This window comes from Pseudophryne corroboree, chromosome 12 (genome assembly GCF_028390025.1).
Source record: "Pseudophryne corroboree isolate aPseCor3 chromosome 12, aPseCor3.hap2, whole genome shotgun sequence".
Taxonomy (NCBI): domain Eukaryota; kingdom Metazoa; phylum Chordata; class Amphibia; order Anura; family Myobatrachidae; genus Pseudophryne; species Pseudophryne corroboree.
Genome location: NC_086455.1, coordinates 115,111,201 through 115,132,071, shown reverse-complemented (window position 1 = coordinate 115,132,071; position 20,871 = coordinate 115,111,201). Strand labels below are relative to the sequence as shown.

Here is a 20,871-nt window from a genome sequence, read left to right as displayed (position 1 = left end):
ATTACCCCTGACTTACAAGATAAGCATGTTAGGGCTGTAGGAGTCAGTGGCGTAACTACTGCCCCCGCAGTCCTCGCGGTGGCTTGGGGGCGAGGGGCTGCGGGTGCGCCACTGTTTTAGCACAGATTGACATGCGGACGAGCGTCCGCATGTCAATCTGCGGTCTCCTTCCCTCCGCTGCTGTGTTGGAGGGACACGAAGGGCACTGCGCGCGCCTCTCCCGTGTCCCTCCTGGCTCTCCGGTCGGTCTAATAAAGGAAGTGCCGTTCGTGAGCTCTGATTGGCTCACAAACCGGCACTTCCTTTATTAGACCCGCTGGAGAGCCAGGAGGGACACAGGAGAGGCGCGCGCTGTGCCCTCCGTGTCCCTCCAACACAAACGAGCAGGGGGGGGGGGGGAGCAGGCACTGAGGAGGGCATATGTGGCACTGTGGGGGAATATCTGGCACTGGGGGGAGCAGGCACTGAGGGGGCATATGTGGCACTGTGGGGGAATATCTGGCACTGGGGGCATATACCTGGCACTGTGGGGGAATATCTGGCACTGAGGGGAGCAGGCACTGAGGGGGCATATGTGGCACTGAGGGGGAATATCTGGCACTGGGGGCATATACCTGGCACTGTGGGGGAATATCTGGCACTGAGGGGGCATATGTGGCACTGTGGGGGAATATCTGGCACTGTGGGGGAATATCTGGCACTGGGGGCATATACCTGGCACTGTGGGGGAATATTTGGCACTGGGGGAGCAGGCACTGAGGGGGCAAATGTGGCACTGAGGGGGAATATCTGGCACTGGGGGCATATACCTGGCACTGGGGGCATATACCTGGCACTGTGGGGGAATATCTGGCACTGAGGGGAGCAGGCACTGAGGGGGCATATGTGGCACTGTGGGGGAATATCTGGCACTGGGGGCATATACCTGGCACTGTGGGGGAATATCTGGCACTGGGGGCATATACCTGGCACTGTGGGGGAATATCTGGCACTGGGGGGAGCAGGTACTGAGGGGGCATATGTGGCACTGGGGGCATATACCTGGCACCGTGGGGGAATATCTGGCACTGAGGGGAGCAGGCACTGAGGGGGCATATGTGGCACTGTGGGGGAATATCTGGCACTGGGGGCATATACCTGGCACTGTGGGGGAATATCTGGCACTGGGGGGAGCAGGCACTGAGGGGGCATATGTGGCACTGTGGGGGAATATCTGGCACTGGGGGCATATGTGGCACTGTGGGGGAATATCTGGCACTGGGGGCATATGTGGCACTGGGGGGGGGGGTATATTTGGCACTGGGGGCATGTACCTGGCACTGTGGGGGAATATCTGGCACTGGGGGCATATACCTGGCACTGTGGGGAGCAGGCACTGAGGGGGCATATGTGGCACTGTGGGAGAATATCTGGCACTGGGGGCATATGTGGCACTGGGGGGGGGGTATATTTTGCACTGGGGGCATGTACCTGGCACTGTGGGGGAATATCTGGCACTGGGGGCATATACCTGGCACTGTGGGGGAATATCTGGCACTGGGGGCATATGTGGCACTGGGGGGGTATATTTGGCACTGGGGGCATGTACCTGGCACTGTGGGGGAATATCTGGCACTGGGGGCATATGTGGCACTGGGAGCACGGCCCTAGCAACAAGCACTACCCCCTAGCAACGAGCATGACACCCAGTGCATGAAACCCCTGGCAACGAGCATGACACCCTGAGCATGAAAATCCCTTGCACCGTGCATGGAACCAAGAGCATGAAACCCCTGGCAACGAGCAGGTAATTTAAAAGTAATTAGAAGCCTTACTGTAGAACTTAATGTGTAATGGGCATTACGGTGTGTGGCATAATGTATCACAGACATTGCAGTGTGTGTCATAATGTGTCAGGCATTACGGTGTGTTGTATACTATATCACGGGCATTGTGGTATGTGGTATAATGTCTCAGGATCATTGCGGTGTGTGTCATACTGTGTCACAGACATTGTATGTGCTATAATGTATCAGGGGCATTGCAGTGTGTAGCATAATGTATAACGGGCATTGCGATTCCTGTCATAATGTGTCACAGGCATTACGGTGTGTGGCATAATGTGTCGGGGGCATTACAGTGTGTGCATATTGTGTCATGTGCATTATTGTGTGTGGCATAATGTCTGAGGGCCTTTGCAGTATGTGGCATAATGTATACTGGGCATTACTATAAGGAGGAAAAATGACAAATAATGTAAGGGGCATGAATCAGGATTATTTTTCTTTCCTGTGGTGGCTAACGTCTGGGCGTGCAGGTTGCAAAACTGGGGTATAAAGTAGTCCTTTCCTGCAATGCCACGCCCATTTAAACAAAGCCACACACTCTTTTTGGCGCCAAAGGCGCGCCCATGTTTGTCCCTTTACTAGTACCAATTATGGGGGGGGGGGGGGGGGGCGCCAAATAATTTTTTGGCTTGGGGAAGAAAAATCTCTAGTTACGCCACTAGTAGGAGTGCTTGATAAATTCTCCTCATCACTTTTGCCGCTCACAGACATGGTATTAACCTGTTATTGACTACACAATTTGTGACTGAAAATCACCCTATATGTCAGTATATAGAGGTGAGATCAATCTGACCACAGTGCATCTGATTTGAGGGTCAGAACAGGACTGACATTACACAGAAAAGTCAGCACACATACTAGCAGTCAGTCACATGTTGAAGCATTAGACATTGTCAAATGAGAATACAACCTCCATAACAACTTATACATAAGTAGGAAAAATTGTACTTCTGTTTTAAACTGGTTCTTTTTTCAACATAGCATGCAGAAAACACAGTAATATACAGGTCTCGTATGCAATAGGTACTAAAAATTAACAATGCATACTAAGAAGTAGAGAGAATTTTTAGTACTGTATACCCTGCCTCCAGGGAGCGGGATACAGGGAGACTCACCACACTTCCATATCCAAGCAAATACGCTCGTAAGACGCTGAGTGGATTCAGACGCTACTAGTGTACACTGCCGCTCTTGATAACTGATAACGGACACGGACGCTGAGCGACTTCCACGTGTATGCAGACGCTAAGGCCTGCGACTCGGTCTGGCCGGGTTTATCTCCAGTGTACACAACCGCAGCGTCTAAGCTGCGACCGAGTACCCTCGTGGTAGCGTCTGAGCCGGAAGTGTGGTCATTTAGTTCATGAAACGAGAAACACGTGGGAACTGGCCATGAACTCGGAGGAGGGACGGCCAGGAGAGCGTCTGAATCCCCCTGTTGACTTAAACTCCCAGGATCGCGACCTTTACCTAGTCCTGGCGCCTATGATCCCCGGAGCGTAGCGCTGTCGCACTCTAGATGTTCGGCGCATCAACACACTGTTTGTAGTCTCCACCAAATCAGTGTAGCTGTGTCCTGACCCCTCTAGTAAGAGGAAGTCCATAGACTCACCGTCTCCCCATGCTCCGGCCACAGCCTGGTTACGTCTGCTGGACCTGCTAGAACATCCGACACAGACGCCCGTCGAGACAGCACTGATACCCGAAGGTAAGCGTTGTTGCGACTCGGTGGGGAGTTGTTGGAGCGACTCTTTCTAGTATGCGTTTAAGAAAAAAACAATATAGTAAGTCTATAAAAATAAAATAATAAAAACTTGAGGCTGCTCTCACAGCAGCCCTGTGACCATGGGGATTCCTGCCGCACCAAGAAAAAAACTGATCTGACCGAGTCAGTGGGCGGGACTATATAGTGGAGGCCCCAATGCATCCTGGGAGGCCAGAAAGCTCGTGACCGTGTTGGTGCCATTTGCGCTGTCGCTCGACAATATCCCAATGTTATCCTGTGGATAATCCTGTGGATCCAGCCAGAGAAAAACATGTTTACTATCTTCACTGTTGATATTGTAGTTTTTTTATGATAACAATATTGTTATGGATTTGTTATGCGAGGGCTTCACATTATACTTCTACTACACTCGTTCCCATCTCATATGCCCAAATGAGTTATAGCCTGTATGGTACCAGCAGTCCATACAGTCTGCAAAGTGAAAGGTAGAAAGTCTAGATGTACTAAAAATGTATAATGCGAGCAGAGGGGGAGTGAAGAAGTGCTCCTAAAGGACAGGAGAAAGAAGAGACTCTGCAAAGAAGGCGACAGACGCCAGAAAGTAGATGGTGGACAGAAAAACAGAAAATCGGATTCCGTGATCAGAGAAAGAAAACCCCAGGCAAAGAATAATGGGCGACGCTAGGCAGGTGTCAGCAGAGCCTCAGGGCCATCACAGGGCTGCCCATATGAACCCTGCACTAGTCAAGCTGAAAAGGCTCAGCTGTAGAGAAACACTGACTCCTGCGGAGAAAGCCTAATGCTGGGGGTACTTCTCTGTGCCTGCCAAGGTTGGCATACAAGCAGTGCACTTGAATTTTGCAGCACAAGACCACCAGGGTATTTAGCAAATACAATCCTAGAACTAGGCCAATTGCACAGTTGGGCATTAGGCCTGGCCCCTGGCGGTGTACTGGAATTAGGCCCAAAGGCCAATTAAAAATGATTACTGGTGCAACAGGCCCCAGGTTACATATTGGGCACTAGGCCCTAAAGAGTCCTATGTAGGTGCCACAGCTAGGGCATTAGGTCCCATCCATGTAACTCCATACATTAAGCACTGTATGCTATCATAGTAAACATCATTTAGTAAAACTAATGACATCATGTGCCAAAATTAGCTTGGAATAAACCAGGGGCGAGATGTAATAGGGTCAGAGATCGCCGGATGAGGGGGATGCTGGGCGATCTTGGGCATTTTTATAAAGGGCCACATTAAATAAATTACATATGTGGAGTTAGTCAATCACCTGTAGATGTGGGGTTCAATATGTAGGACGTACCATCAGAAAACTTAATACCAGGTTTTTAGAACATAGACGAAACATAATGAAGGGAATAAGAACACATAGCTTGTCAGCACATATGGAGACTAGGCATGATGGTAGTCTAGATGGCCTAGAGATACAGGGGATCGAACATATACCCATCACAGCCAGGGGAGGGGATAGATATAATAGATTAAGCAAAAGAGAGGCTTTTTGGATTTTTTCGTTGGGCTCTCTATCTCCGTTGGGTCTTAATGATAACATAGAAATGAATAACATATGAGATTCCAAAATAAATACAGTAATATGAAAACGTATTTGGTTAAATTATTAGCAGTTGGCGGTCTTATGAGTAATATCTCTTTCTGTGTCAGATATGGCCCATCTGGTCTTTTTTAAATTGACAGAGTGGGTAATTATGAGGTGAAGAGGCGTGTGTAAAGAATTGATTAGAACGGTGACTCGGACACCATAATTATGGATAGCCAATAATGATATGTATTGGAAAGAAAATGGTGATTTTATATATAGTCCAGGCTTCAGACGCCACAGGGACGAAACGCGTTGAGACTACTGACCTGATCGAATTGCTGTATATCAGATAAGCTATCTTTTATCTTTAAAAATGTACGGGCATATCTTTTACCTTATGTAAACCATTAAAATTGTGTTTAAAAATACTACACTATTTGTGGCATTCTACCTCTACCTCCCAACCCAAATCCCCCAGTTCTAGTTCTCGAAACGAATCGGGACTGGAGATATACGAGGTTCTTCTATGGTGAAGAAAACCATCCTGGTTGCGATTACCCACCGGATCTATGTGACACAAGAAGTGGATATGTCCACTTGAACTGGTACTTATGCATTTCTAAGGGTGTATTATACTGGTGAAGGTATTCGAAAACCAGGTTCCTATTTCCTGCACTAGAAGGCGCTATTTCTCATTTTTTCTAGAGAATATATATATATATATATATATATAGATATATATATATATAGATATATAGAAGAATGGAGAGAAACGGCGGCACTCAGAGTCTTTCACTCCCAGGTAAATTAAAGCAGAAAGTGCATTTATTGGTCAACGTTTCGGGGGACGGAACCCCTTCCTCAGTTTGCAGTGTCCTGAGGAAGGGGGTCCGTCCCCCGAAACGTTGACCAATAAATGCACTTTCTGCTTTAATTTACCTGGGAGTGAAAGACTCTGAGTGCCGCCGTTTCTCTCCATTCTGCATATTGGGGTCGCGATACCCCTACGGGGACAACGGAGTGCCGGGCTGTCACCATGGACTAACTATATATATATATATATATATATATATATATATATATAGAGAGAGATATAGAGATATAATAAGATTTTACTTACCGATAAATCTATTTCTCGTAGTCCGTAGTGGATGCTGGGACTCCGTCAGGACCATGGGGAATAGCGGCTCCGCAGGAGACAGGGCACAAAATTTAAAGGTTTGACCACTAGGTGGTGTGTACTGGCTCCTCCCCCTATGACCCTCTTCCAAGCCTCAGTTAGGATACTGTGCCCGGACGAGCGTACACAATTTTGAATCCCGGGTAAGACTCATACCAGCCACACCAATCACACCGTACAACTTGTGATCTGAACCCAGTTAACAGTATGACAAACGTAGGAGCCTCTGAACAGACGGCTCACAACAATAACAACCCGATTTTTTTGTAACAATAACTATGTACAAGTATTGCAGACAATCCGCACTTGGGATGGGCGCCCAGCATCCACTACGGACTACGAGAAATAGATTTATCGGTAAGTAAAATCTTATTTTCTCAGACGTCCTAGTGGATGCTGGGACTCCGTCAGGACCATGGGGATTATACCAAAGCTCCCAAACGGGCGGGAGAGTGCGGATGACTCTGCAGCACCGAATGAGAGAACTCCAGGTCCTCCTTAGCCAGGGTATCAAATTTGTAGAATTTTACAAACGTGTTCTCCCCTGACCACGTAGCTGCTCGGCAGAGTTGTAATGCCGAGACCCCTCGGGCAGCCGCCCAAGATGAGCCCACCTTCCTTGTGGAATGGGCCTTGACAGATTTAGGCTGTGGCAGGCCTGCCACAGAATGTGCAAGTTGAATTGTGCTACAAATCCAACGAGCAATCGTCTGCTTAGAAGCAGGAGCACCCAGCTTGTTGGGTGCATACAGTATAAACAGCGAGTCAGATTTTCTGACTCCAGCCGTCCTTGAAATATATATTTTCAATGCTCTGACAACGTCCAGCAACTTGGAATCCTCCAAATCGCTAGAAGCCGCAGGCACCACAATAGGCTGGTTCAGGTGAAACGCTGAAACCACCTTAGGCAGAAAGTGAGGACGCGTCCGCAGTTCTGCCCTGTCCGAATGGAAAATCAGATATGGGCTTTTATACGATAAAGCCGCCAATTCTGACACTCTCCTGGCTGAAGCCAGGGCCAGTAGCATGGTTACTTTCCATGTAAGATATTTCAAATCCACCGATTTGAGTGGCTCAAACCAATGGGATTTGAGAAAATCCAAAACTACATTAAGATCCCACGGTGCCACTGGGGGCACAACCGGGGGCTGTATATGTAGTACTCCTTTTACAAAAGTCTGGACTTCAGGAACTGAAGCCAATTCTTTCTGGAAGAAAATCGACAGGGCCGAAATTTGAACCTTAATGGACCCTAATTTGAGGCCCATAGACAATCCTGTTTGCAGGAAATGTAGGAATCGACCCAGTTGAAATTCCTCCGTCGGGGCCTTCCTGGCCTCACACCACGCAACATATTTTCTCCAAATGCGGTGATAATGTTGTGCAGTCACCTCCTTCCTGGCTTTTACCAGGGTAGGGATGACCTCTTCCGGAATGCCTTTTTCCCTTAGGATTCGGCGTTCAACCGCCATGCCGTCAAACGCAGCCGCGGTAAGTCTTGGAATAGACACGGTCCCTGCTGAAGCAGGTCCCGTCTTAGAGGTAGAGGCCACGGATCTTCCGTGAGCATCTCCTGAAGTTCCGGGTACCAAGTTCTTCTTGGCCAATCCGGAGCCACGAGTATCGTTCTTACTCCCCTTTGCCGTATAATTCTCAGTACTTTTGGTATGAGAGGCAGAGGAGGAAACACATACACTGACTGGTACACCCATGGTGTTACCAGAGCGTCTACAGCTATTGCCTGAGGGTCTCTTGACCTGGCGCAATACCTGTCCAGTTTTTTGTTGAGGCGGGACGCCATCATGTCCACCATTGGTCTTTCCCAATGGACCACAAACATGTGGAAGACTTCTGGATGAAGTCCCCACTCTCCCGGGTGCAGATCGTGTCTGCTGAGGAAGTCTGCTTCCCAGTTGTCCACTCCCGGGATGAACACAGCTGACAGTGCTAACACATGATTTTCTGCCCAGCGGAGAATCCTTGCAGCTTCTGCCATTGCCCTCCTGCTTCTTGTGCCGCCCTGTCTGTTTACGTGGGCGACTGCCCTGATGTTGTCCGACTGAATCAACACCGGCTGACCCTGAAGCAGAGGTTTTGCCAGGCTTAGAGCATTGTAGATTGCTCTTAGCTCCAGTATATTTATGTGAAGAGACGTCTCCAGGCTTGACCACACGCCCTGGAAGTTTCTTCCCTGTGTGACCGCTCCCCAGCCTCTCAGGCTGGCATCCGTGGTCACTAGGACCCAGTTCTGTATGCCGAATCTGCGGCCCTCTAACAGATGAGCACTCTGCAACCACCATAGCAGAGACACTCTTGTCCTTGTGGACAATTTTATCCGCTGATGCATCTGCAGATGCGATCCGGACCATTTGTCCAGCAGATCCCACTGAAAAGTTTGTGCATGGAATCTGCCGAATGGAATCGCTTCGTAAGAAGCTACCATTTTTCCCAGGACTCTTGTGCATTGATGCACAGATACTTTTCCTGGTTTTAGGAGGTTCCTGACTAGATCGGATAACTCCCTGGCTTTCTCCTCCGGAAGAAATACCTTTTTCTGAACAGTGTCCAGAATCATCCCTAGGAACAACAGACGTGTCGTCGGGATCAGTTGGGATTTTGGAAAATTCAGAATCCACCAGTGTTGTTGGAGCACTACTTGGGTTAGTGCTACTCCGACCTCCAGCTGTTCTCTGGATCTTGCCCTTATCAGGAGATCGTCCAAGTAAGGGATAATTAAGACGCCTTCTCTTCGAAGAAGGATCATCATTTCGGCCATTACCTTGGTAAAGACCCGGGTTGCCGTGGACAATCCAAACGGCAGCGTCTGAAACTGATAATGACAGTTTTGGACCACGAACCTGAGGTACCCTTGGTGTAGGAGGGGTACCTTGACTATCACCTGCTGAGAATACAGCTTGTGAATGGCCTCCAATACCGTCGCCCTGTCGGAGGGAGACGTTGGCAAAGCAGACTTTAGGAAACGGCGAGGAGGGGACTTCTCGAATTCCAACCTGTAACCCTGAGATACTACCTGCAGGATCCAGGGGTCCACCTGCGAGTGAGCCCACTGTGCGCTGAAATGTTTGAGGCGACCCCCCACCGCCCCTGAGTCTGCTTGTAAGGTCCCAGCGTCATGCTGACGCCTTTGTAGAAGCCGGGGAGGGCTTCTGCTCCTGGGAAGGAGCTGCTTGTTGCAGTCTCTTACCCTTTCCTTTGCCTCGGGGCAAATAGGAATGTCCTTTTGCTCGTTTGTTCTTATAGGAACGAAAGGACTGCGGCTGAAAAGCCTGCGGCTTTTTCTGCTGGGAGGTGACCTGGGGTAAAAAGGTGGATTTTCCGGCCGTTGCCGTGGCCACCAGATCCGATAGACCGACCCCAAATAATTCCTCCCCCTTATACGGCAATACTTCCATATGTCGTTTGGAATCCGCATCACCTGACCACTGGCGCGTCCATAAACTTCTTCTGGCAGATATGGACATCGCACTTACTCTTGATGCCAGAGTGCAAATATCTCTCTGTGCATCTCGCATATAAAGAAATGCATCCTTTAACTGCTCTATAGTCATTAAAATACTGTCCCTATCCAGGGTATCAATATTTTTAGACAGTGACTCCGACCAAGCCACGCCAGCACTGCACATCCAGGCTGAGGCGATTGCTGGTCTCAGTATAACACCCGTATGTGTGTATATACTTTTTAATGTATTCTCCAGCCTCCTATCAGCTGGATCCTTGAGGGCGGCCGTATCAGGAGACGGTAACGCCACTTGCTTTGATAAGCGTGTGAGCGCCTTATCCACCCTAGGAGGTGTTTCCCAGCGCGCCCTAACCTCTGGCGGGAAAGGGTATAATGCCAATAACTTCTTTGAAATTAGCAGTTTTCTATCTGGGGTAACCCACGCTTCATCACACACTTCATTCAGTTCCTCTGATTCAGGAAAAACTATCGGTAGTTTTTTCACACCCCACATAATACCCCTTTTTGTGGTACTTGCAGTATCAGAGATATGCAAAGCCTCCTTCATTGCCGTGATCATATAACGTGTGGCCCTACTGGAAAATACGTTTGTTTCTTCACCGTCGACACTGGATTCAGTGTCAGTGTCTGGGTCTGTGTCGACCGACTGAGGTAAAGGGCGTTTTACAGCCCCTGACGGTGTCTGAGACGCCTGGACAGGTACTAACTGGTTTGCCGGCTGTCTCATGTCGTCAACCGACTTTTGTAGCGTGCTGACACTATCCCGTAATTCCATAAACAAAGCCATCCATTCTGGTGTCGACTCCCTAGGGGGTGACATCACCATTACAGGCAATTGCTCCGCCTCCACGCCAACATCGTCCTCATACATGTCGACACACACGTACCGACACACAGCAGACACACAGGGAATGCTCTGATAGAAGACAGGACCCCACTAGCCCTTTGGGGAGACAGAGGGAGAGTTTGCCAGCACACACCCAAGCGCTATAAATATATATAGGGACAACCTTAATAAGTGTGTTCCCTTTATAGCAGCTCAAATATTATAAATATCGCCAATAAGTGCCCCCCCTCTCTGTTTTTACCCTGTTTCTGTAGTGCAGTGCAGGGGAGAGTCCTGGGAGCCTTCCTCGCAGCGGAGCTGGGCAGGAAAATGGCGCTGTGTGCTGAGGAGAATAGGCACCGCCCCCTTTTCGGCGGGCTTCTTCTCCCGGTTTTTTTTTGGAACCTGGCAGGGGTTAAATACATCCATATAGCCCCAGGGGCTATATGTGATATATTTTAGCCAGAATAGGTATATTACATTGCTGCCCAGGGCGCCCCCCCCAGCGCCCTGCACCCTCAGTGACCGCTGGTGTGAAGTGTGCGGAGAGCAATGGCGCACAGCTGCAGTGCTGTGCGCTACCTCATGAAGACTGAGACGTCTTCTGCCGCCGGTTTCTGGACCTCTTCTCTATTCGGCATCTGCAAGGGGGTCGGCGGCGCGGCTCCGGTGACCCATCCAGGCTGTACCTGTGATCGTCCCTCTGGAGCTAGTGTCCAGTAGCCTAAGAAGCAAATCCATCCTGCACGCAGGTGAGTTCACTTCTTCTCCCCTAAGTCCCTCGTTGCAGTGAGCCTGTTGCCAGCAGGACTCACTGAAAATAAAAAACCTAACAAACTTTTTCTAAGCAGCTCTTTAGGAGAGCCACCTAGATTGCACCCTGCTCGGACGGGCACAAAAACCTAACTGAGGCTTGGAGGAGGGTCATAGGGGGAGGAGCCAGTACACACCACCTAGTGGTCAAACTTTTAAATTTTGTGCCCTGTCTCCTGCGGAGCCGCTATTCCCCATGGTCCTGACGGAGTCCCAGCATCCACTAGGACGTCTGAGAAATATATATATATATATATATATATATAGAGATATATATATATATATATATAGAGATATATATATATATAGATATATATATAGATATATATAGATATATATATAGATATACACACACACACATATATATACATACACACATTATATATATATATTTATACACACACATACATACATACATACATACACACACAAAATAGGAGTGCTGAAGTTACAAGTGGGCTGAGCACCTGGGGTAGTTGATTGTCTGTTGGGGCTATATGTAGTTGGCTATGTCTGCCATTACTAGCATGTTAATGTTCTAATCGGGCTTTTTAAATGAGGATTATTGATTCATCTAAATCTTGTATAAATCATGCGAGGAAGGACCGTTTAGAGACAGGAGAGAGAGGAGGGGGGTAGTTTAATATGAGTTAGAAGTGTCATACTCTGGGTAGGGGTCAAGAAAGAGTGGTGCATGCAGATATAGAGTGGATGGTGTATTGAGATAATAATGGAAGAGAGAATAACCAAGTAAGAAATAAATGTATATAGATTATATTAATTTTTTTCTTTGTATTTAAGAATAATGATTAAATAAAAAGAGTAAAATTTAAATAATTTAAATAAACTAAAATTGAAAATGGTGGGAAGTGGGTCTCGAACCCAGGGCTGGGAAATGCTAGGCAGCAGCTCTAACCACTCAGCTATATCAGCCACAAATAATAAGAGATGTCTCACATCCATTTATCTGTCATGTTGCTCTCAAATACTTTTTTTTTTTTTTTTTCTGGACCTGCGTGTTGCCATGATTGCTAATGTTTTTTTATAGTTCATTTTTACATTTATATTAATAAATTATAATATGTGTAGTACATTGTATTGAGATATCTATAAGGGACATGGATCCTATAATGTATTGCTATACTAAACATTGTCTTGGGTATAAGATTATTTGTGCATATAACACCTGTAGTACACCTGTATGTTATAATGAGTGCTCTTTGTGAGAGGCGTGCATTATAAAGTGAGGCTTGGCTTATTAAGTGAGTTTGAAACAGCAGCAGGTGAGTTAGAATACAGCAACAGGTGAGTTTTAAAATACACCAAGTAACACACAAATTTGCAATACCATTCACATCTGATACAATGTTTGGCCTTGTGCAGTGCAATGGATGTAAAGCATTTGTTTGGAAAGAGGCAGCGTGGAGACTCAGCTGCTGTCCAATCTGTGAGCAATTTTCTCTGCTGAAGGAGGAGATAGCAAAACTGCATGCTGAGATTTGTAGGATGTCTGTGTCCTTGAAGCCTCCACTGCCTCAGAGAGCCACCAGAAGACATTCTGCCTGGACTACTGTGGGCTCTCAAGGGCAGAGATTTCCAGAGGGACACAGACACCTCCCGCAAGCGGTGACACTGCAAAACTCGTTTGCTACTCTTGCAGGGCTGGAAGATACAACTAATAGAGGCACTACAGAACAGGAGGATATGGGGACATCTACCAACTATAGGAACAGGAAATGGAACAGGAAAATTGCATCTCCAAAAAGGACTGCACTTCTCTTGGGAGATTCCATTATTAGAGGAATATATCTGGGAAAAGCAAATGAAGTAGAGAAACAAGTAAGGTGCTTACCTGGAGCCACAGTTCCAAGGGATAAAGAGCGCATGCTAAGAATTGTGAAGGCAGCAAGAAAAGATGGGGAGGTGGATGTCATTGTCCACCTAGGGACAAATGACCTGGCAAATGCTGAACTCATGGCTGTAAAAGATGAATTTAGGAAGTTAGGGACTGCTCTGAAGCAGGTGGCAACCACTGTATCTTTTTCAGAAGTATTGCCAGTACACAGAGGGGAAGACAGAACTCATTGCATCAGAAACTTCAATATTTGGCTAAGGACATGGTGCAATGAGGAGAGATTTGGATTTATAGGCCATAGTCACATCATCTGGCAAGATAGGAGCTTATACAAAAGTGACGGCCTGCACCCATCTTCAAGGGGAACGAGAATACTAACTGAACAGTTTGGATGCTTCATCAAGAACTATTTAAACTAACAAAGGGGGGCAGTGAGCTAAATAGGAATAAAGAAATCTGCTCCCCCAACACAGAGGTATTGTTTCTGCAGGCAAAGGGAATAGGAAGCATATCCACAGCAACAGAAGATAATTCAGATCAAAACCAAATAAAAATAGGCAGAGAGAAGAACATAGCTAGGAACAGAAAAAGCACAAACAAAACTCTAAAAGCTATGTGTGCAAATGCTAGGAGCTTAGGAAATAAAATCCCAGAACTAACTGCAATAATGACAAGGGATGATCTAGACATTGTGGCAATTACAGAGTCATGGTACAATGAAAATCATGACTGGGACATAGCTATACCGGGATATACTTTATTTAGGAAGGACAGAATTGGAAAAATCGGAGGAGGGGTAGCAATGTATGTAAAAAATGCCATAAATACTACATTAATACAAAGTATTGAAGAAAAAACTGAGGCCCTTTGGGTGACCATAGAAACAGGGGAAAAGTTGATTATTCGTATTGGCGTGATATACAGGCCACCAGGTCAGGAAGAGGAACTTGACAAGAACCTATTGCAGGACATAACTAAAATGGCATTAAAAGGAGAGGTAATAATCATGGGAGACTTTAATCTTCCTGATGTAAACTGGGAGGTGTCTGTTGCTAGTTCCACTAGAAGTAGGAACATTTTAAATTCCCTTCAGGGAGCATCCCTCCACCAATTGGTGAGGGAGCCCACTCGGAAAGACGCAATATTAGACTTAATACTTACAAATGGAGACAGATTATCGGACGTAAAAGTGGGTGAAAACCTGGGATCCAGTGATCATCAAGCAGTATGGTTCAGCATTAAGACAGAGACTGACTCGTCCCATACAAAAACAAAGGTGTTGGATTTTAGGAAGGCTGATTTTGTAGGGATGGGAAAATGTGTAAGTGATTCTTTGGCAGAGTGGAGGAACTTGGAAACAGTGCAGGAGAGGTGGGAAACATTCAAATGTGCAATATTGAAGGCAACAGACCTTTGTATCAAAACTGTTAGGAAAAACACAAGGAAAAGGAAGCCAGTGTGGTTTGCAAAAGAAGTAGCAAATATTGTGAGAGCAAAAAAGATGGCTTTTAGGAAATATAAGCAGACACAAAATAATGAAGACAAAAAGATATATCTTGTTAGACAGAAGGAGACAAAGAAGGTAATCAGATGTGCAAAGGCACAAGCTGAGGAGAAAATGGCCCAGTCAGTGGGTAAAGGAGGCAAAACTTTTTTTAGGTATATAAGCGAAAAGAGAAAAACAAAAGGCGGAATTATAAAACTAAAGACGGACACTGGGAGTCTTGTTGAAGGAGACAATTTAATAGCAGATCATCTTAATGATTATTTTTGCTCAGTATTTACTACTGAAAGAGAGGGAAAGGGGCCACAGTTAAGTTGCAGGGATAGTCAGGAAAATGAAACAAGTACATTTACAGAGGAGAAGGTCCTAACAGAACTCTCAAAGCTGAAAGTGGACAAATCTATGGGGCCAGATGGGATACATCCAAGGATATTAAAAGAACTTAAAGAGGTGCTGGTAGCACCATTGACAGAATTATTCAACCAGTCATTAGCTACAGGAGAAATTCCAGGGGACTGGAAAAGAGCAAACGTAGTCCCACTGCACAAAAGTGGAAGCAAGGAAGAGGCAAACAACTACAGACCAGTGAGTCTTACATCAGTAGTAGGGAAATTGATGGAAACACTCTTAAAAGAAAGAGTTGTAGATTATCTCAAATCCGGCAATTTACAGGATCCCAAACAGCATGGATTCACTGGGGGGAGATCATGTCAAACAAATCTTATTGACTTTTTTGATTGTGTGACTAAAGTGATGGATAAAGGTGGAGCCATGGATATAGCTTATCTAGACTTTAGTAAGGCTTTTGACACAGTTCCACATCGCAGACTGCTAAATAAACTTGAAAGTTTGGGATTGGATATTAGGATTATTGAATGGATAAGATCTTGGTTGAAGGATAGAAAACAGAGAGTTGTGGTAAATGGAGTGCATTCACAGGAGGGAAATGTTACCAGTGGAGTACCCCAGGGATCTGTACTTGGACCAGTGCTTTTTAATATCTTTATTGGTGACATTGCAAATGGCATTAAAGGGAAAGTATGCCTTTTTGCAGATGACACAAAGGTATGCAACAGGGTAGACACACCAGGTGGGGTAAAACAAATGATTGAGGATCTAGGTAGACTAGAGGAATGGTCAAGAGTCTGGCAATTACAGTTTAATGCCAAAAAATGCAAAATCATGCACTTGGGTCTCAAAAATCCTAAAGCTAAATACAGTATTAATGGCACTATACTGGAAACTACTGAGGAGGAAAGGGATCTAGGAGTCACTATTTCAGATGATTTAAAAGCAGGTAAGCAATGTAACAAGGCAATGAGGAAGGCTAGTCAGATGCTTGGCTGCATTGGGAGAGGAATCAGCAGCAGAAAGAAAGAAGTAATAATGCCACTGTATAGGTCATTGGTACGGCCTCATCTAGAATACTGTATTCAGTTCTGGAGGCCATATCTTCTAAAGGATATTAATACATTAGAAACTGTACAAAGGAGGGCAACTAAAATGGTGCATGGCCTACATCACAAAACATACCCAGAAAGACTAAGAAATCTCAATATGTATAGTTTGGAGCAGAGAAGGGAAAGGGGAGACATGATAGAAACTTTCAAATATATAAAGGGTTTTAACAAAATACAGGAGGGAAACATTCTCCAAATGAAGAGAAGCAATAGGACACGAGGACATGCACTGAGACTGGAGGGGGGGAGGTTCAGGGGAAATTTGCGGAAAAATTATTTCACAGAAAGGGTAGTGGACAAGTGGAATAGCCTCCCATCAGAGGTGGTAGAGGCTAAGACAGTAGAGCAATTTAAACATGCATGGGATAGACATAAGGATATCCTTACAAAGAAATACGGATCAAATAAGGTTAGTGATAAAAAATAATATAAAAAAAAAAAATAAGGGGCAGACTAGATGGGCCAAGTGGTTCTTATCTGCCGACAAATTCTATGTTTCTAAGCACATGATTGGAGGACAGTGCGTTTAAATATCAGAGTGGGAACAACTGGTGTATACCTTCTGATGAAACCGTTCTGTTGTAATGGAGAAACGCGTTAAGGACACCCCTATATTTGGCTTGGGGACACCTACATACTCAGGACGGCTGTATCCACTATCCTGCCAGAGCATCACTAAATATCAACTTCGGTGAGGAGCTTTCTAAGCGGCACCGACGAGGAGAAGTCGAGCGGCGTGCAGCCGCAGCCGGGTGCCGCTCCCTCTAATAAGAAACATAGAACCGAGGCCAGAGTGAGGAGGTTCACCTACTCCGTAAATTATGCGACTCCAGCAAGGGAACATCCAGCGGCGGGCTGCTGCAGCCGGGCACTGCTTTTTTCCGGAGCCTAACAACATAATCTCTGGTCACGGTGAGGTGAGATATACAATTTGCACCGATTTTACTGGCAGGAATTCATACAAACTGTGGTATACAAGAGTTCAACATCAGCCGCTGCTGAGTATATACAAGTGGCATACAGTTTCATAACTAGAACTGGATCTGGACACAATAACGATACATAGATACAAAATAACGGTTCTTAGATACAAAATAACACTCCATCCATTCAAGTGGCGTATAGAAGTATTCAAAGTAACACTGCAGTGGACATTATCTAATTTAGCCACAATAGTGGAAATTTAAAGAGTGGAAGTATATGCAATTGTAGTGGAGTTGGAGAATAAGGACTGCTATACAAATAATCTGTGTCAGAGTATTGCCATATACTGTATTGCTTTTTTTCAGCTTGTTTGGTGTTTTCATGCATATGAATAAGCAATTAATGGATTAAGCTTGCTAAAGTAATTTTTTATGTGCAATAAATTGTTTTTAAATAATTTATGCGCTCTCTTATATATGTACATGTTGGTATGAGAAGCCCTGGGTTGAGATTATTTGGAGCTATATAGTTGTATACTAGATATTGCAGGGTTTCTATAGCTATAAAGTGGTAAATATGCATTAGAAATAGCAATTTATGGTTACAGAAATGAAAAATACCTTTATAAAGATAAAATGATATTGGAATCTATGTGCTCTCTTTAGATATACATTTTTATAAAGGGACACTTACAAACCATGCCTTGTAAATAAATAGTCCTTTAACAAAAATGTCCACGATCAGCCGGCACCTCCAGCGATCTCAGACCCTATTACATCTCCACCCATGAGTCTATATTTTAACACCAGATTTTGCCTTTCTGCTGCTGAAACTGCATGGAAGAATCCATCCTCTGGGGCTTAGCGTGCAGGGTTCCCACAGCTGAATCCGGCAGCGCATTCAAAGAGCTGTGGTAAACCTTGTGCCTAACGGAATTGCTATTACGTATAGGTATGGTCACCCTTAGTGCAGCAGCACGTCCAACAACACGGAATATACCCCAAACATTTCAGTCACCCCAAACATTTCAGGTAGAAAACATAAACAGGTACCTGAAAGTGTGGACGTTGCAACTCTCAGCATATAAAACCAGAGATATGGACCCCACGTTAGCTTTGACTGCAGGAAAACACAAAAACAAAAACATTTCAGTTCCTAATTTATACTTCTTACATAATTACCTAGTGAGAGTTAGAGGGAAAATAGCACAATATAAACATGAACCAAGGTTTCTGGAAATAAGGTATATATAATGTATGCCTCTTACTCATACACAAACAAACAAACAAACAAACATTAATTTCATTTTCACATTTGAATAAACAAGATAAAAATAGGATTTTAATTACCTACCGGTAAATCCTTTTCTCGTAGTCCGTAGAGGATACTGGGGTCCATATTAGTACCATGGGTCCACTAGGAGCCTTGGGCACTTTACGAAATCAATAGTGTGCACTGGCTCCTCCCTATATGCCCTTCCTACCAGACTCAGTCTAGAAATTGTGCCCGATGAGACGGACATATCCTGAGGAAGGATGTAACAGAACAGTGGTGAGATTTGAACCAGCACACACAAACACAAGGAAAGCCATGCTAATCAAACTTGAACAGGAACAGCAAAAGCTGAATTAACAACATTACTTAACGAAGAACTGGGCAGGCGCCCAGTATCCTCTACGGACTACGAGAAAAGGATTTACTGGTAGGTAATTCAAATCCTATTTTCTCTTACGTCCTAGAGGATACTGGGGTCCACATTAGTACCATGGGGATGTACCAAAGCACCCAAACCGGGTGGGAGAGTGCTGAGGTTCCTGCAGAACTGATTGACCAAACTGAAGGTACTCAGGGGCCAAAGTATCGAACTTTTAAAAAACTTAGCAAACGTGTTCAAACCCGACCAAGTAGCTGCTCGGCAGAGCTGTAAAGCAGAGACAACCCGGGCAGCCTCCCAGGAAAAACCCACCGACCTAGTAGAGTGGGCCTGTACTTTAGGAACCAGCAATCCTGCCATAGAATAAGCATGCTGGATAGTAAGCCTGATCCAGCGAGCAATAGACTGCTTTGAAACAGGACACCCAATTTTCTTGGGATCATAGAGAACAAACAGCTAGTCAGATTTTCTGTGACGAGCTGTCCGCTTCACATAGATCTTCAAAGCCATCACAACATCCAAGGACTTTGATGAAATTGAGGACTTTGAGGTAGCATAGGTGTCAGTAAGCACCGGAACCACAATAGGTTGGTTGATCTGAAACGCAGACACCACCATAGGAAGAAATTGGTGACGAGTTCTGAGTTCAGCTCTAACTTCATGAAAAATCAAATAGGGGCTTTTGTGAGACAATGCCCCCATTTCCGACACACGCCTTGCAGAAGCTAAGGCCAACAGTGTAACAGTCTTCCACGTAAGAAACATTACGTCTACCTCCTGTTAAGGCTCAAACCATTCCGATAGTAGAAACTGCAGCACCACATTAAGATCCCAAGGTGCCATGGGAGGCACAAAGGGCAGTTGGATGTGCAGAACACCCTTCAAGAACGTCTGAACTTCAGGGAGGGAAGCCAATTGTTTCTGGAAGAACACGGATAAGGCCAAAATCTGGACTTTCAAGGACCCCAAACGTAGGCCAACATCCACACCTGACTGTAGAAAAAGAAGAAAATGTCCCAGTTGAAATTTGACTGCAGGAAATTTCCTGTTTACACAACACGAGACATATTTTTTCCAAATACGGTGGTAATGTTTAGAAGTTACCCCTTTCCTGGCTTGGATCAAGGTTGGAATAACCTTGTCCGGAATGCCTTTCCGGGCTAGAATTTGACGCTCAACTTTCATGCCGTCACACGTAGCCATGGTAAGTATTGATAGACGAACGGCTGTTGCAGAAGATCCTCTCAAAGAGGCAGAAGCTACAGGTCCTCTAGGAGCATCTCCAGTAGACCCGCGTACCAGGCCCTTCTTGATCAATCCGGAGCAATGATAATTGCTTGAACCTTTTCCCTTTTTCTTTTAAAATTTCTTGGGATCAATGGAAGAGATGGAAACACGTAAACCATCTGGTAGACCCATGGAGTCACCAGAGCGTCCACCGTAACTGCTTGTGGGTCCCTCGACCTGGAACAATACTGCTTTAGCTTCTTGTTGAGATGAGAGGCCATCATGTCTATCTGTGGAATTCCCCACCGACGTGTTAAGGACTCGAACACCTGCGGGTGAAGGCCCCACTCTCCTGGGTGGAGGTCGTGTCTGCTGAGGAAGTATACTTCCCAGTTGTCTACTCCCAGAATGAAGATTGCCGACAGCGCCTCCGCGTGTCTTTCTGCCCAGAGGAGAATTCTTGTTACCTCTGACATTGTAGCTCTGCTCTTCGTTCCGCACTGTCGGTTTATGTACATTACTGCCGTCACATTGTCCGACTGAACTTGAAGAGCATGATCTTGAAGATGTGATGCCTGTAGAAGGGCGCTGTATATGGCCCTTAGCTCTAGAACATTGATCAGAAGAATGGTTTCCTGACTTGACCATTTTCCTTGGAACTGTTCCCCCTGGGTGACTACTCCCCAACCTCTGAGGCTTGCGTCTGTGGTTAGCAGAACCCAATTTTGAATCCCGAACCTTCGACCCTCGGTCAGGTGAGAAGGCTGAAGCCACCACAGAAGAGAAATCCTGGCTTTTGGCGACAGACTTATCCTCTGGTGCATGTGAAGATGTGA

The 20,871-nt window shown here is 45.7% G+C and overlaps 1 protein-coding gene across 2 annotated transcripts in view; it reads right to left on the bottom strand.

Annotated features, from left to right (window-relative positions):
- FAM177A1 (family with sequence similarity 177 member A1) overlaps positions 1 to 20,871 on the bottom strand; it is a 78,934-nt gene that overhangs the window by 8,615 nt on the left and 49,448 nt on the right. For both annotated transcript variants that reach the window (XM_063947888.1, XM_063947889.1), the window contains exon 3: positions 18,207 to 18,273. In XM_063947888.1, the coding sequence (XP_063803958.1) occupies positions 18,207 to 18,273 (67 nt within the window). The remainder of the gene's footprint in view (positions 1 to 18,206; positions 18,274 to 20,871) is intronic.